This window comes from Taeniopygia guttata, chromosome 1, assembly GCF_048771995.1.
Source record: "Taeniopygia guttata chromosome 1, bTaeGut7.mat, whole genome shotgun sequence".
Classification (NCBI taxonomy): Eukaryota; Metazoa; Chordata; class Aves; order Passeriformes; family Estrildidae; genus Taeniopygia; species Taeniopygia guttata.
The window spans coordinates 100,175,620-100,190,767 of record NC_133024.1 but is presented as its reverse complement, the minus strand read 5'-3'; the positions used below and the strand labels follow the sequence as shown (position 1 = coordinate 100,190,767).

The 15,148-nt window shown below is 47.6% G+C and overlaps 1 protein-coding gene across 1 annotated transcript; it reads left to right on the top strand.

The window, feature by feature from the left end:
• The first annotated feature begins 1,354 nt into the window (after positions 1-1,354).
• RS1 (retinoschisin 1) lies at positions 1,355-14,240 on the top strand. Its single transcript, XM_002196914.6, has 6 exons — positions 1,355-1,562; positions 9,235-9,260; positions 9,564-9,669; positions 12,383-12,524; positions 12,649-12,844; positions 13,957-14,240. The coding sequence occupies exons 1-6, from the start codon at positions 1,433-1,435 to the stop codon at positions 14,107-14,109; spliced, it is 753 nt and encodes a 250-aa protein (XP_002196950.5). The 5' UTR covers positions 1,355-1,432; the 3' UTR covers positions 14,110-14,240.
• Positions 14,241-15,148: the final 908 nt, after the last annotated feature.

Here is a 15,148-nt window from a genome sequence, read left to right as displayed (position 1 = left end):
GCCCTCAGTGGGTCTCATATTTCTTTAATTCCTGGCTGGACCTTCTGGTGGGTCTCACTGCCCCAGGACAGGAACAGCATATGTGCAAGAGGCCTTTGGCAGAAAACCAGGAGCAGCCCCATGCCCTTAGAAAAATTATCTCATTCCTGGGGCCTGGGATGAGCTCCCCTCCTGCTTTCCCTGCCATGCTTAGATTCTCCCCCAGTGTTTGGGGTGAGCTGGCCCAGGTCCATGAAGCAGAGTGGCCATGTCTATACATGCAGTACATGTCTGTGCCACAGGGGTCTGCCTGTGACAACCCTCCTCTCCATGGAGGTAGGGTAAAGTGGAAAAAGTGTTGGGCTGAGGAGGTTAAACTCCTTGAGTCTCAGCAAAGTAGTGAGATCCTTGGTGGGAGACTCCTCCCATCCATGTCACATACACTGGTGAGTCTGGGGTGTGCTGATGCTGGCGGTGTGACTGCAGTGGGATGCTGTACCTGACAACAAATTTACAAGGCATTCCAAATTTGTGGGTATCTAAAGGCAAGTGAAATGAATCCTGCCCAGGGAACCGTTTCTGAAAAGCCAGCATCCTTGTTTGCACAGCATTTTTGAATGAATATAAACCAGAAGAGTAGACACACAACTGGCTTAACTCAATTGCAGTCTATGTGATCTAAGCAGTGCCTTAATCTATTCCTAGTACATACAATCTGAGATCTCTTGCAACAAAGCAAGCTGCTTCTGAAGCAATTGCTTTCAAAAACCTCCATTAAAAATTCAGTGCTAATTTCATATGATCAATAGAGATTGGAGGAACAGGTGCAAGATCCACTGGAATCACTGGCTGCTTGTTTTTATCTCGAATAAGTCATTCTAAAATCAAATCTTTGATGTAGGCTGGTTGAGAGAATACTGTTGGTAGAAATGTTAGCGAAGAGAGGTTTACAGTTTTGGTTAGAGATTTTTGCAGCCTAGCAAGTAAACAATTGAAAACTGCTATTTTTGTTTGATCTACTAATTGCAGTTTTCAGCCCTGTGCAATTAGGTGACTGGAAGAGCAGTAAGGCCAGGGCAGATTTCTACACACAGCTATTGCTAGGAAAGACACTGCGAGTGTAGAGATAAATAATTGGGGTGGAAAATAATGAATACATGCTATATACAATAGACAATATATACTATACATCTTTTATGAGCATTAAGCATCGGCATTTCTGTAGGGTGTGCATGTGGTTTATAGGTAGGTATATCCTGGTTTATTTGGACATATGTCTGCATGTACAATCAGATTCACACTCAGAGTGTCAGCACCTCAGTACGTGTTGCCTTTCAAAAACTGTTACAGATGGCACAGCCTCTAGGATGGAGTTTGACAGTAACAATTGTGTGGTTGGCTTGATGGGGCTTGATAAAAGCATGGGAATGGAGGAGAGTAAGGTGCTTAGGCAATGCTTAAGGTAATCTCATGCCTTCCCATCAAGCCAAGCAGTGCACTAAGGAGCTATTCACAACAGAGGAAGGAAAAGATGCAGTTCAAGATGGGGAGCGTCCTGCTGTCTCTTCTTTTCTGGTACAAAGGTATGCACTTTGCCTCCTGAGAGGCGCTTTCAAATATCCCTCTTTGTGTTTCCTGTTTCAGGCACGCTTTCTTCTGCCAGGGGTTGCAGGGTACAGAGCAAGCTCTTCTCTACATTCTCATGGAAACATAATAATTTGGGGAAAGGCAAAATGTGGAGGAGATGTGTAATTTATGTACATGAGTGAGCAGCATTCGTACAGCTCTATGAATATTCAGTAGTAAAACTCTGTTTCAAAAAAATAATTGCAGTGTAAAAAAATTGCCATATAATTTGTCAAAATATGAATTTGCAAAGAAAATTGTAGTGCAGCTGAGCCAGTGTGTAAATAATAACGCTGATTTGAAAAATGAGGTACAGTATAACATGAAAAACTGGTCCTTCATTAATCAAAACTCTTGATTAATCAAAAACTGATCATTTTCTCCAGCAGCAAGACATTGCTTGTGAAGATTGCTCTTTTTTCAAAGGTCTTTCAAGGTATTTTGGCCTGGGAAAGACTTCCAAAGATACTTTTAGGGAAAAAAAAGCAATTCATAAGTCTAGAAAATGGGAAAGGTATTTATCAATTTTGAGGTTTTCTCATATTCATTTTTCAGAAAAGTAGCAACAAAAGTAGGTAAGGGGACAGAAAATTTAGTGTGACAACTCCTTCCATTTTAATTCACTCAAGCTGGAGAACAAGGAGATAATTTCCTGGTTCATATTTAAATTTCTGGCTTCATCAAAGCCAATGGCAGAGGTACTTTTTTCTTAAATGAGGCTGAGGGTTGCTCTCGGTAAGTGGTGGGCAGTGTCTACCAACATGAATGTGTGAATCGAGTATGATCTGTCAGGGTGAGGAACAGATTAATCAGCCCAGCTTTTCTCATGTGGGTGTTGAATTCCCAGTGTTTTTGTATGTCTGTTTTTTACTCTCTTTCTGTGTTTCTGTTGAATATTTTGCTCTACCAAATTTCAGGGGTAGGAAAATAAGTGCTCCTCAACTAGCCATGCCTTCATTTCATCTTGTTATTTTTGGCTGTACCAAGCTCTGCTTAATTAATAGGTCTTTCTTTCAATCTCCCAGCAAATATTTGTACTTTCTCCTGGTACATTATCTCATCACTCTCTTTTGTTTCACTTGGGAAGGTTACTGGTGCCTGAGCTTCTAGGAAGAGTGTTTTTATACAGACTCCAGCATTTTTTTTCCCTATGGGTGGCATAACTGCAATTAGTCCTTGGAATAAGTTCATATACCTTGCTCCGAATTCCAGACACAGCTTGCTTTTAATAGACACCCACACATCGGGATATTTTTGGAGAGCCTGCAGTGAAAAATAAGTCGCAAGATCACTTTCCACGCATCACTCCTTTGGTATTTGATTAATTTTCTTAATTTATTGTATTTCTTAATTTACTGGTTTTCTCTGCTTCACGGTCTAAGCGTCCTTTTGTGGATAAAAAGAGCAGCCCAGGTGCCCCTCGCACTGCTGCCTCTCCCAGCACCAAGGTGCCGCTAGGTCAGCTCGCAGCTACGTGCACTGATGCCACGATAAGCGGCTTAGCTTATTTTCCCTGGCACAGCAAGTGGCTTAGAGGAGCACCCGGGGGCCCCGGTTGGGCTCGTGTTGGCTGGGGACACAGCTTTGGGAAACAGAAGTAAAACTCTCCCCCCCCCCCCCCCCCAAAAAAAAATTAAAAGCTCAAACATGTTTTTGGATCAAAGTATATAACATTTTTAGTAGAGCTGCCCTTTGGCGTAATCAATGCATCTAATGAAATTACTATGCAGTAGTAAATACTGTACTAGTTCTGCGTAGTTCCAAGCAGGAAGGAACAAACATGTCAATAAGGTCAGAAAATGCTGAACATTTCTAAGGAACACTTTGGGAAAAAAAAAAATAAATAATTATACATCTCTTAAGAAAAAAGGGAGGAAAGGTAGATTTTTTAAAAAATTAATTTAGTTTTTCTCAAATATTGTCACAACATAAAAAAAAAATTAGTGGCAACATTATGGAAAAAAGGTAAATTAATATTAATTAAATAGATGTAATTGTGATTACTAAAATATGTTTTTTATTGCCTTCAAATAAATACCAGTAAATATTAAATCAACCACAATAAAAATGAATGAAAAGGAAAACCTAATGAAAATCATTCAAATAAAGAAAATTAAACAGAACTTAAAATAATACAACAGTGAAGAATCCCCACAAAACGGAGGAAAAGAATAGCCGGTTTAAAGCCTGAGAAGCTTAACACAAAGCATGAGACGCCCCCTTTGCAGGCCGATGTCCCCTTGCCCGATCTGCGCTGTGACCGAGCCTGGCGGCGATCGGGGCCGATCCGTGTCGGGCTCTGGGAGCGCTGCTGGCCCCCAGTGTCACCTGCGGGACAAAGGGGCTGGGCAGCCGGCCCAGCCTGCCCTCAGGTGTTGGATCTCTGGGCGGGCACCGTTCTGTCCCCAGGCCAGCCTGGCTGGCGATGTCCTGGGGTGCACACCGATGTGCAGTGTCCTGAGGTCCCTGCCTGCTGGCACAGCCCCAGGGCCCTTTACAGCCCCGCTCGTGTGAAGTGAAGGCGCTGTCTGCACGGCACAGGGTCCCGTGGAGCCTGCCTAGCCTGGCCATGGAAAAAGCCCCGGGGAGAAAATCAACAAAAACAATCACGAAGCGTGTGGGCAGGGGGGCTCTGCTTGCCAAGGGGACCTGGGGAGCGGCCACAGCTGCAGCAGGGACCCCTGGGACCACTGCCTCTGGCACAGGGGCAGGGAGAGATGGGGAGAGCGCCACAGCTGTGGCAGCTTCGAAACGCACCACCCTTCTTACGGAGGCTGGTGCAACCTGATGTGAGTCACCTCAGCCGCCTGGCACGATTCTCAGGGCTGGGATGTAAAAATAGCCTAAGTTAATAATATAGCAAGGTACAAACCAGCACCCAATGGCACAGAGGAGCTGCAATGCTTTTTTCAGTGTTTCGACCCTCGGTATTGCTTACAGGCTGTTACCTAACTCTGCTTCCTGACGCTGGCTAATGCAGTGCTCAGGGAAAAGAGGGCCTTTCAGAAAGCATGGTAAGACCAGTGCCACCCATTCCAGCCATTCCTTTCATTTTTGTGACTTTTTGGAGCATTTCTGACGCTCCAGCCTTATTTTTCTGGGGTTTAAGATATTTTCTTTTCCTCTACCCCATAACCCACAGGTGCAGAAGGGAAAAGGTGACTATCTGTGCAAAAAGAGCCATTGTGCCCAGGAAGCACTGCTGCATCATGGGGGCATTGCTCTCCATGGGAGGAGAGAAAATAATTTTACCTCTCTGAGCAGCATTAAACTGAGATGGTGCTTACAGAGATGAGGCAAAAAATCAACTCTTTTCCAGCTGAAGCTTCTAAGACACCTATAAAATAAAATAAATTAAAAAAGAGATTTAACATTTTCCACATACTCTGCCTGTAATGATAAGTTTGTGTGAACTTATTCCAGTAAATTGAGTGACTGACTTTCTATTCTGACTGACATTATATTTCTTTCTTTTCATATTTATAATGTGCTTTCCCATGCTTGTATACCTCATTAATTCCTACACTAAAAGATGACTTGCTGCTGTCACTTTATGGTCAGAATAGTGAATATGATTCCTCAGAGTTGCTGTATTGAACACAGCCTTTGGCAGTGTTACTTCTGCCCACACTTATCTTCCTCCTTTCTTTCTCTTGTTTAACCACTTTCCCAATGATTACAAATTTTCTGAGAAACACAGTTACAGTTACATGTTCTGGTCATTAAAATGCCAGCAGCTGGGTTTCCTTGCTATTGATTGCCCCTTTTTCCAAGTAGCCCTAAGCTGTGTCTGCTGCTTTATCCAACTTCCACCTCAGGAAAGCCCACCCCAAGGCTACCTCTGCCAGCTCTTTTCTTTCTGCCCCAAACCTGGACCAGTTCCTGGAATATCATTCCCTTTCATCCTGCTCAGCAGCAGGTGCCAAGTGGGGACATCTCAGGACCTGGGCTCCAGCCCAGCCTCACCGCCACAGGTTCCCTGGCACAAAATCATCCTCTGGATCTTGTCCCAAGCCCTGGTCTCTAAATCCTGAGCTATGGGATAGCATTTGTGCATGGCAGTGCTCTGGACACACCACACTGCAGGGTGGGATGAAGGGACAGGAAAGGCACCTGCCTTATGTCCCTGCCTCCCACAAACACAGATAATAATGTATTTCACTGAACTGATGGTTTGCTGAAGGTCCTGGGAGGCAGGAAATAGAACTCTTTCCTTTTTAATGTTTTGGGGGTTTTGTCAGTCCTGTGCTTTTAAAACAACAGACCCTGGCAGCTGTGCAGGCCATATGACTCTCCCTTAAATTGCAGCAATTGGTTCTGTCTGACCTGCAATTACCAATTATCTTTGTAACCTTCCTTGAAGGCAAACATACTTGCTATAAAAGCATACTGCCCATCACATTTTTAGACTATTGGCAGCCAGCTTTCCTCTTCATTTCCTTTGTAGGACAGGGCTCGTCATAGCTGTAAACACACCAATATATCAATTACTATGTTTTGTGGCCAACTGCAGGCAAGGGCATCTTTCATTTGTTTTCCTCTCCCAAGGCCTGGGGTTATCAGGCTGCACTGCCCAGGCAGGGTATTTGGCCATCCACTGCTATGCTTACCCCACGCCAAGCCTGCTGCTCCCCTGTACTGTGGTTGGATGGCTGAGCCCCTTTGGGAGTGAGCCCTTAGCAGTCCACCTCTCCTAGCTGAAAGAGGGGAAGCTGAACTCCTGTTTGAGGTTCAAATCAGCAAGTTATGCAGTGAGGAGTGGAGGTGCCCAGCCCAGCTGGGACAGCCAGAGGGGCAGCACACCAGCCCCTGTGCCTGGCACCGCCTTTGCACCACTGCCGGTTGTGGGACTGACCCAATAAAACTTTGCATTGTAAAAAGGGCTTTTCTGCTTGAAATTCACTCCCTTGCTTGATTTGCAGTGGTGTCCCCTAGCAGATGAGGCTAAAAGCCCTCAAAGCCACTCTCACAGCTCAGGAGCAAGCACCACAGGCTGAGTGTAGCCACCCACAAAATGCTGGGTCACCTGGGGAGGAGGATTTATGTTGGGTAGTTGAATTGATGCTACCATACCCCCACCCACCTGAAATCTATTCCTATTTTGCCTGTTGTTTCACTCACAGCTGTTGAGTTTCCAGCTGCATGTGTCAATTTGGCATATTAAATGTTGATCTTGGCTCTCAAAGGTAGGGACTCAGGAGCCCATTGAAGGGCTCAACAAGGTCACAAAGCAATATCCTCCACCATCCTGGTAACTCACATCCCCTTTCCCCCACCCAGGCATGCAGTGCTCAAGAACAGGCCTCACCACACTAGAGTCATGGAACATAACTTCCTTAGGTTAATGGCTGGACTCCATGATCCAGATGAAGCCTTTTCCAACTCCTTTTCCAGGCTAAAATACGTTAAACCACCATAAAAACAAAACAAAACAAAACAAAAAAAACAACCAAACAAAAAAAACCCAAACCACAAAAGTTTTCTCTGCAAAAATCCATATTCTAAAAATGAAAATAAAGTGGTTAAGCAGATGGAAAGAGCTGAACCTGTAGCCCTGTGAGCCAGGGATTGCTGGGCAATGGGAACACACAGCAGGCTGTGATGGCTGGGGAGTAATCCCAGATGTCAGGGTAAGGAAGCCCTTGCAGCTGGTGCTCCTGGAGCAGGGCACCTGTCCTGCTTGGAAGGGACACCACTCTGTGGGCCAGGGGGGCAGGAGGGACGCCAGCCAGCCTGGATCTCATGCCCCAGGTACCAGTGCCTCTCCTGCACTAGCATCAAACAGCATAGAGCAGGCAGGAGAGGCAGACACTGCATTACTTTAATTAGCAAATATGGTCTAGTTTTGGTAAGTGATAAAATCCTGGTTTCTCTTGTACTGACATTCAGCATTAACTTAAATCATCTTCACACAGGTGTAAGTCAAACCTCTTTGCCCCATGTGGCATAGCACAGGGGTGACTCTGGGTTTGCCCCTCTTCCTTGGTTTTCTGACTGCACAGTGGAGTCCCAGGGCTTGGCTTGGTAACATTTGTGCTGGGACAGGAGTAGTGCAGTGCTGTGTGGGGCCCCCAGCCTACACGTTCCGAGCTGTCTGCAGATGTACAAGCATGTTTTCCTCCTGAGCATGCTGGGCTCTGGGTGATCCCTGCCTTCCTCTTTAGCCTGACTAGAAGCCACAACTTTTTATTGTAGACTGGTCTTTACTTCTTCTGCCAAGGCCAATTCCATGGGTAAATGTGATAAGTTACTGATGCCAGAAATGCTACTCTGGGACACTGAAGCACAGGAGACCATCTCTGTGTTAGAGAAAGGAATTTTTAAAAATTTATCATTTTACTTTTGAAGGTCTTTCTTTTAGACTCTTGATACATTTAGATTCATTTTTACACCCAAGGAGCAGTTGCATTTCAGTAATAAACAGAGCTTTGTATATAGTTTATATTTCAGCTGATTATAATTGCTCTGTGTTTGTGAGTCTTTTGAGATGAAACTTGCTATAGTAATGTAAGATGTAAATTCCCGGCATTAGCTGGAGCTTCCTAGGCTCAGCAAAGTGACAGTGTATGAATGAATAAATCATAACTAGATTTCAGTGAATAATTCAGAGTCTAATTTATTTGGTGAAAAAAATCATCCTTTTGTATTCACAGTACGTCTGGAGATGGCAGGTTCCTCGTGGCTCCTGTATGCAGCTTTTACCTGCTCAATCACTTTTTCCTTACTGGCTTGTAGATTATCTACATCTCTGAAAACCTGATGTTTGACATTTGATTTGTGTTGATGAGTTATCAGCAGTCATGGGATTATGTTTTTTATTATTTTATTTTCATAGCTGTTTGGGAAATATTCTACCAGCCTAAAAGCTTTTAACATACTCTGCTTTGGACTTCACTGTGAAGCAAGAAGAGCCTTTTCAGTAAGGAAAAAGCCTCATAAAAAAGCCATTGCTCAGTAAGAGGCAGGAGATAAAACAGGTCAGATGTTGCAAAAATAGCAGTCTCTTCCTCCACAGCCACAATTACTGGTTTCCCCTAAGACGTGAAAAAAGGTAGTCTTGTCTGTAAAACAGATTAGGAAGGCCTATTTACATTTCTTTTTTCTACATCACATCTAGAGGGAGTGATCTCAGCCCAAGCACCTTGTCAGGTACCCTATCTCTTCCAAAGATGTTTGGGATCTACAGTGGCACCAGGCAAGGATTTCACCCTTGAAGCTCAATCAGCTTAAACATTTAAAGGGGAAAATGTGACAGGAAAAGTGTGGAGCAGAAAGACAGAAAAATGGATATGAGTGAAACTAGCTGTAAAGCAGAGACTGAGGGGTCCAGCATGTGCCTTAGGGTGATTCAGGTGTATCTGATCAGAAAGAGGAGATGCCAAAAGCATCTGAAGGAAAACCCTATGGAGGAGCAGCACAGACATGAGCACATGCGGTGCCCTGCTCCTGCCCATGTTCTCTTGCCTTCTCATGGCAATCAGCTTGGGCAAATGTGGTAGATTCATCAGTCCTTCCTCTATTTATTTGTCTCTATTTCAGGAGTAAATGTTGATTGTATTTCCTGATGTTTGCTTACAGCATCTTTGTTTTTGATCTCTCTCTCTTTTTTCCTCCACGCCCACTCCCCAGCTGTGATGGCCCTCTCCCCAGGGGAGGTAAGTCTCCCTGGATAGTTCAGCTGCCAGGTAAATGCTGGGGGTCTGACCCTGCCCAGCCCTCGTGCCGTGGGGCAGAAGGAGGGCTGGCACCTGGGCCTTCATGCTCTGACCTCTGAAGCCAAGGGGATCCAAGTTGTTCTGTGCCTCATGTTGAACTGGCAACAGAAAGGGTCTCAGACAAGGTGCAGCAGTCCAGACAGGCACAAGCATTTGTCTAAGGTTCAGAGTTCAGATTTGGCCTCGTGACACTATTGTTGATGACTGTGTATATTTATTACTTGATCTTTACCTTTCCTTTAGGATGAGAGACTGGAGCTGTGGCACAGCAAGGCTTGCAAATGCGATTGCCAAGGAGGCCCTAACTCAGTGTGGTCCAGCGGGACTAATGGCCTAGAGTGCATGCCAGGTAACAGAGGGACCCTCCAGCTGGGTTTGTCTGGGGCCCTTCAGCAGCTTCCCCTTTGCACCCGGCATTGCAGAGCCGGCATGTTCCAAATCCAGCTGCCAATGGGACTGGTGGAGCTGAGCTGCTGTGAAGTGAGGGACGAGCCACTGTCAGGCAGAGGCAGCCCCCACGCCTGGCCTTGGGAGGTCACCTAGGCTGGCCCTTGCCAGTGACAGTGGGCATTTGTCTTTCTCCCTCTGGAGCCCTTGCTGCTGGTGCTTCCAGAAACTGGCTGGGGCAGCTACTGCCATGTGTAGGATTTGGTGTAGGAAACCTTTTGTACCATGTAGGCTCATTTTCCCTTGTTGCAGTTTACCTGTGAAATCTTCTAGACTCTCCAGGGATCAAGAAAACCAGTTTATTCCTTCTTTGCAGCATATTTTTAAATGGGAAGGGAAGGGAAGGGAAGGGAAGGGAAGGGAAGGGAAGGGAAGGGAAGGGAAGGGAAGGGAAGGGAAGGGAAGGGAAGGGAAGGGAAGGGAAGGGGGAAGGGAAGGGAAGGGAAGGGAAGGGAAGGGAAGGGAAGGGAAGGGAAGGGAAGGGAAGGGAAGGGAAGGGAAGGGAAGGGAAGGGAAGGGAAGGGAAGGGAAGGGAAGGGAAGGGAAGGGAAGGGAAGGGAAGGGAATGTGGCAGGTTTGGTTGATCTCTTCATGGCCAAGGAACATGTGGGCAAGGAGCTGTGCTGGGTTTCCTGGCCAGGCCGGGTGTGAGGGGGTGTTTCTCACATTAGCATTATGTAGCTGAGTAATGAAAGCATTTCCCTTGTTTTCCTGACTGAGGAATGTTCCCACTGTAACTCTCAGCTGCTGCTGTCCACTCTCAGCTGTTGCTGTCCTTAGAGAGGTGTTTTGCTTTCCCCTTGCCCAGCCCAGCCAGCATGGTGTGGCCTGGTGTTCCCTGCTGCCCAGGGGCAGTTTGCAGAGCAGCCAAGCAGAGCGGCCTCTGGCATGGCCGAAGGGCGCAGCCGGCCTCACAAACACTGCGTGACTTTTCTCTGGCTTGGCAGCAGCAGTGTTCAATGGTTCAGCTGCTTTGGCTGGGCAGGCATCAGGCAGCTGTTTTGGCAGGTCCCTGTGCATGGCACAAATGGGCTCACCAGAAGGTGACCTGCTAATTGCATTACGGTTGTGTGGTCTGTGGATTAGTGTTTCTAAAAGTAGAGTTGGGTGGTGTTTGAGATAAGCCTGACCAATAGTAAACACACGAGGCCAAACTCTTGCACAAGGGGAGCAAGGCTTTTAACCTGGTGGAAAAGCATGATGTTTCCATGCCTGGAGGAAGGCAGGACAGTGGCTATACATTTTCATGGGAAAAAACATGTTAATGAGGTTCCAACTGAGCAAGATATGTTAATGAGCTATTGATGCATGCAATATTGACCTAGTAGAGCTTGCTAATTGAGACATTGACTGCACGGCTGCAGTGCTGGGGAGCTGCACTGGGGAGGCCACAGTCATGCAGGGTTCTGGGCACCCACTGATGCTCCCCATATGTTGGTTGGTTTGACACAAGGCACCATGGTGGTTGTTTAGGCACGGATAAGGCAAGGAAACCTCTCACCCACAAGTGAACTGAGGAGAGCTTTGCTTGCTCCTTTTTTGCTGAGACCCGTGAAACAGACTGTGCTAAACTGGAGAAAGGGACAGAATTACCTCTGGGGACTCCAGAGGCTCCACAGACTGCAAAATCAGAAAATGCTGCCCATGATATAGATGCTTGCCTAGGCAATTCCTATATGACACCTGAGTGCCTTCATTTTGTTTATCTTGATACACAATGATAACCTGATCACATGAAAAAAAGAGATCATAACAAAAAAATCCCGCAACTAGGTCCAGGTAGCGTGAAGGTGCTCAGCCTCACTGAAGTCTTGCCTTCCACAGCACTGCGTGGTGACCCACCACAGAAAGTTTTAATGAGGAGTATTTCTTTCTCCAGTAGTTTCGCAGCCAGTGGTAGTCGTGTTGAATTTCTCACTATTGCAGAAGACAGTTGTGGGGGCAGGATTGTGGGGGCAGGATTGTTACCTTGAAGATCTGCAGTCAAAAACTGAGATAGAAATCCCTGAGCCCTCAGCAGGGCTGAGCATGACACCTCACTGGCACCAGAGCACCTGCAAGTTTTCCACAAGGGAAGGCCACCTCCAGATGCAAAGAAATGCAGATCTGAGGGTGCTTGTGGAGGGATGACCTGAGCTGGCTCAGCAATTTTGCCACACAAGTAGAGCCATATATCAAGACAATCATTGGAGGGGCAGAAGGAAGTTAAGCCCAGCAAGAAAAGAAGTGCCCAGAGTTACTCAAGGCAAAAAGCTGACAGCCTGAAGGCTGGATCCATGTTGATGCAACCAATCAGGCTCTTCTTACACAAGCTTACAAGAGGGAGATTCCGACTGCATCTGAATAAAGCTTTTCCCCCAAAATGTTGCAGTTAGAACAAGTCCAGTAAGTTTGAGAGAGAAAGATGAGTTAGAAATTAACAGAAGTGAAGGTTAGCAATGAAGACCCTGTGGCCCCAGGGCTGGTTGTGATCTAGGATAAGAGCATTCCTAGCATTCTAATGAGGGAGAAGAGAGAGCAATGAAACTCCAGGAGGTATTCACAAAATGTGTGCAAACACACCCAGAAAACAGAGCCACTTCTGTCCCTTAAGTTGTTTTTCCCTTGTTCTGCAGAGTGTCCCTACCACAAGCCTCTGGGCTTTGAGTCTGGTGCTGTCACCCCAGACCAGATCAGCTGCTCCAACCCTGAGCAGTACACGGGCTGGTACTCCTCCTGGACAGCCAACAAGGCTCGCCTCAATGGCCAAGGCTTCGGGTGAGTTCAAAAATGCCCCCCTGAGGGGTCCTGGGGGCTGGGGAGCCCTGGCTGTGTTGGGGGCAGGAGGGTCTGCCTGGGAGGGCACAGTGGAGGACAGAGCAGGGCTGGTGGTGTCCCCCAGGTGTGCATGGCTTTCCAAGTACCAGGACACTGCACAGTGGCTGCAGATCGACCTGAAGGAGGTGAAGGTGATTTCGGGGATCCTCACCCAAGGGCGCTGTGACGCTGACGAGTGGATGACCAAGTACAGCGTGCAGTACCGCACCGATGAAAACCTCAACTGGGTGTACTACAAGGACCAGACTGGGAACAACCGGGTCAGTGACCTTTGCTCTTTGGCCACTGGTGGAAGGGTGGCATGTTTGGTGACAACAGGTCTCAGAGGAAGGTGCATCAAAGGGGGATCCTGTGGGAGCAGCAGGGTGGGTCTCTGTGCTCACTGTGCCTCAGGGACCAGCACAGAGAGGGCCATTCCTCCTGAGGTGAGAGTGTGTCATGCTGACCAGTGCAGAAGGACCAGATACATTATTTTTGTTTTCTAATGATCATACTGGAGTCCAGATTAAACTCAGAGACATTAACTAGCATTACAGAGAAGGCAGCAACTCCATGACAAAACTTCTTTCTCAGCTGTGGCCACACAGCCCCAGCCATGCTTCAGCACTGCATGGGGATTTCTTTTATTGCCATGTCCAGGGATAGTGTGTCATCCTAGTGCAGAAAAACCCCTCAGACAAGATCTGCAACTAGTTAAGTCATAACCCACCAAACCATTCTCATGCTGCACTTCTTACTGGTTGACTTGATACAAAAGATTGCATTGGGGAGATATTACAGAGTTTCCGCTGATCCCTGTGCAGTCCAGCTGGACTGAGGGATGCCACAGCTGCTGCCTTCCAGGTATCCTCAATGCTCATCTATGGGAATGGCCCTGTCCTAGCATAGGAGGCTCTGCTGGCTTTGCTGAAGTTCCTGCAGCCCTGGGGAGATGCTGAGCTTTCGCAAAAAAGTAGGTCATGGCAGCAGATGTCACATCCAGGCCGAGGAATGGGGAAAGGGCCCTCAGATATGGTTTTTTTGTCTATAATGGCTTGTGTAGGAGCCTGGCTCATGAACTTCAACAAGCCAAAGTCAATCATGCTCACTCCTAGCAAGCAGTGTCTTGGTATATGAAGGCAAATGAGAGAGAATGGGATGAGAATGGGGTGAGATTTTCTGGCCTAACTGTAAAAAGTGCAGGACCGATGGGGGAAAATGGCCTACTAAGAAAACTGAATCAGTGTGACAAAAATTGTCTACATCTGGCTGCTTTGAAAGTCTTTTGTTTTGAGGGTGGATGGGAAGGAGCCTCCTCCTCCTCTGCTCTGCACAGGCACCCCAAACTCATGGGACAGGATTTCCAGCCCCCTAACCACCCTTCCCTTGACAGGTTTTCTATGGCAACTCCGACCGCTCGTCCTCGGTGCAGAACCTGCTGCGGCCGCCCATCGTGGCCCGCTACATCCGCCTGATCCCGCTGGGCTGGCACGTGCGCATCGCCATCCGCATGGAGCTCCTCGAGTGCCTGGGCAAGTGTGGCTGAGCGCTGTGCCCGGGGCTCGGGGGTAGCTGTGCCCTGCAGCCGCCCTGCCCCGTCCTGCCGCCTCGCCCGCGGTGCAAACGCCCAGCCTGCAAAGGGAAAGGCTGTCTTGAATAAAATGTTACTTCACACCATGCCCGGTGATACGGCTGATGGGGGATGTGGGACATGCACTGGGGAAGAGGAAGGTTCATGGCCATGGCTTGGATCCTGTGAGATGTGGTGTTTCTGACCTGGGTGTTAGGCTGGGGAGATGATCATCATGATGTGCTGTGAACGCTGGAATACATGCAGATGAGGTCCACAGGCAAGCTTGGAATTCTCTCCTGGAGGACAGGTGTATGCCAGGACAGACATCTCACCCTCATGCCCTGAGATGGGGCTGGGGCCTCCATCTGACTATCACACTCTCAAATCACCTCATGTTTGCCTGTATCAGGAACCCTCTGGCCTGAGCTGCCGTGCCTGGTTTTGGGACAGACATCAGTGCCTTGAGCACCCGGTAGACAAACCCTCTCTGTTTTTGCACTGACACATTCTGGGGACCCAAGCACTTTGCTCCCTGTGGATGCTTGGGCACAGATACAGGGAGTCACTCTTATTAACTGTTTGATCTCCATGGCCCAATCTCCAGTGGGTGTTTAGCACCCAAGGAATTTGGGGCATGTGGATGTTGAACCCATCTTCCTGAGGTGACAATCCTGTTACTGAGGTTCATGTCCCTGCCTCAGCCCAGGAGCTGATGCCCAGCACAGCCTAGATGGGACCTGCAGCTCCCACAGCTCCCATGAAGGAGGGTTTGGTTTGCCTTCCCACACACCTGCAGCACAAACCTGGCAGGCACTAGAGGCCTTTTCCCTATTTTCCAACAATCTGTGCATCCATCCCAAAGGCCCACAGCAACAGAACCTGAACTGTCTCAGGGCAGAGAGGAGAGGCATGAAGACAGTGGCACTGAGGCAGCCTGTCTGCCTCTCCTGCCCTCTCCTTATCCCTATGGGCAGAGAGGTGAATGCGCAGTGTGCAGGGCAGGAGTACAGGT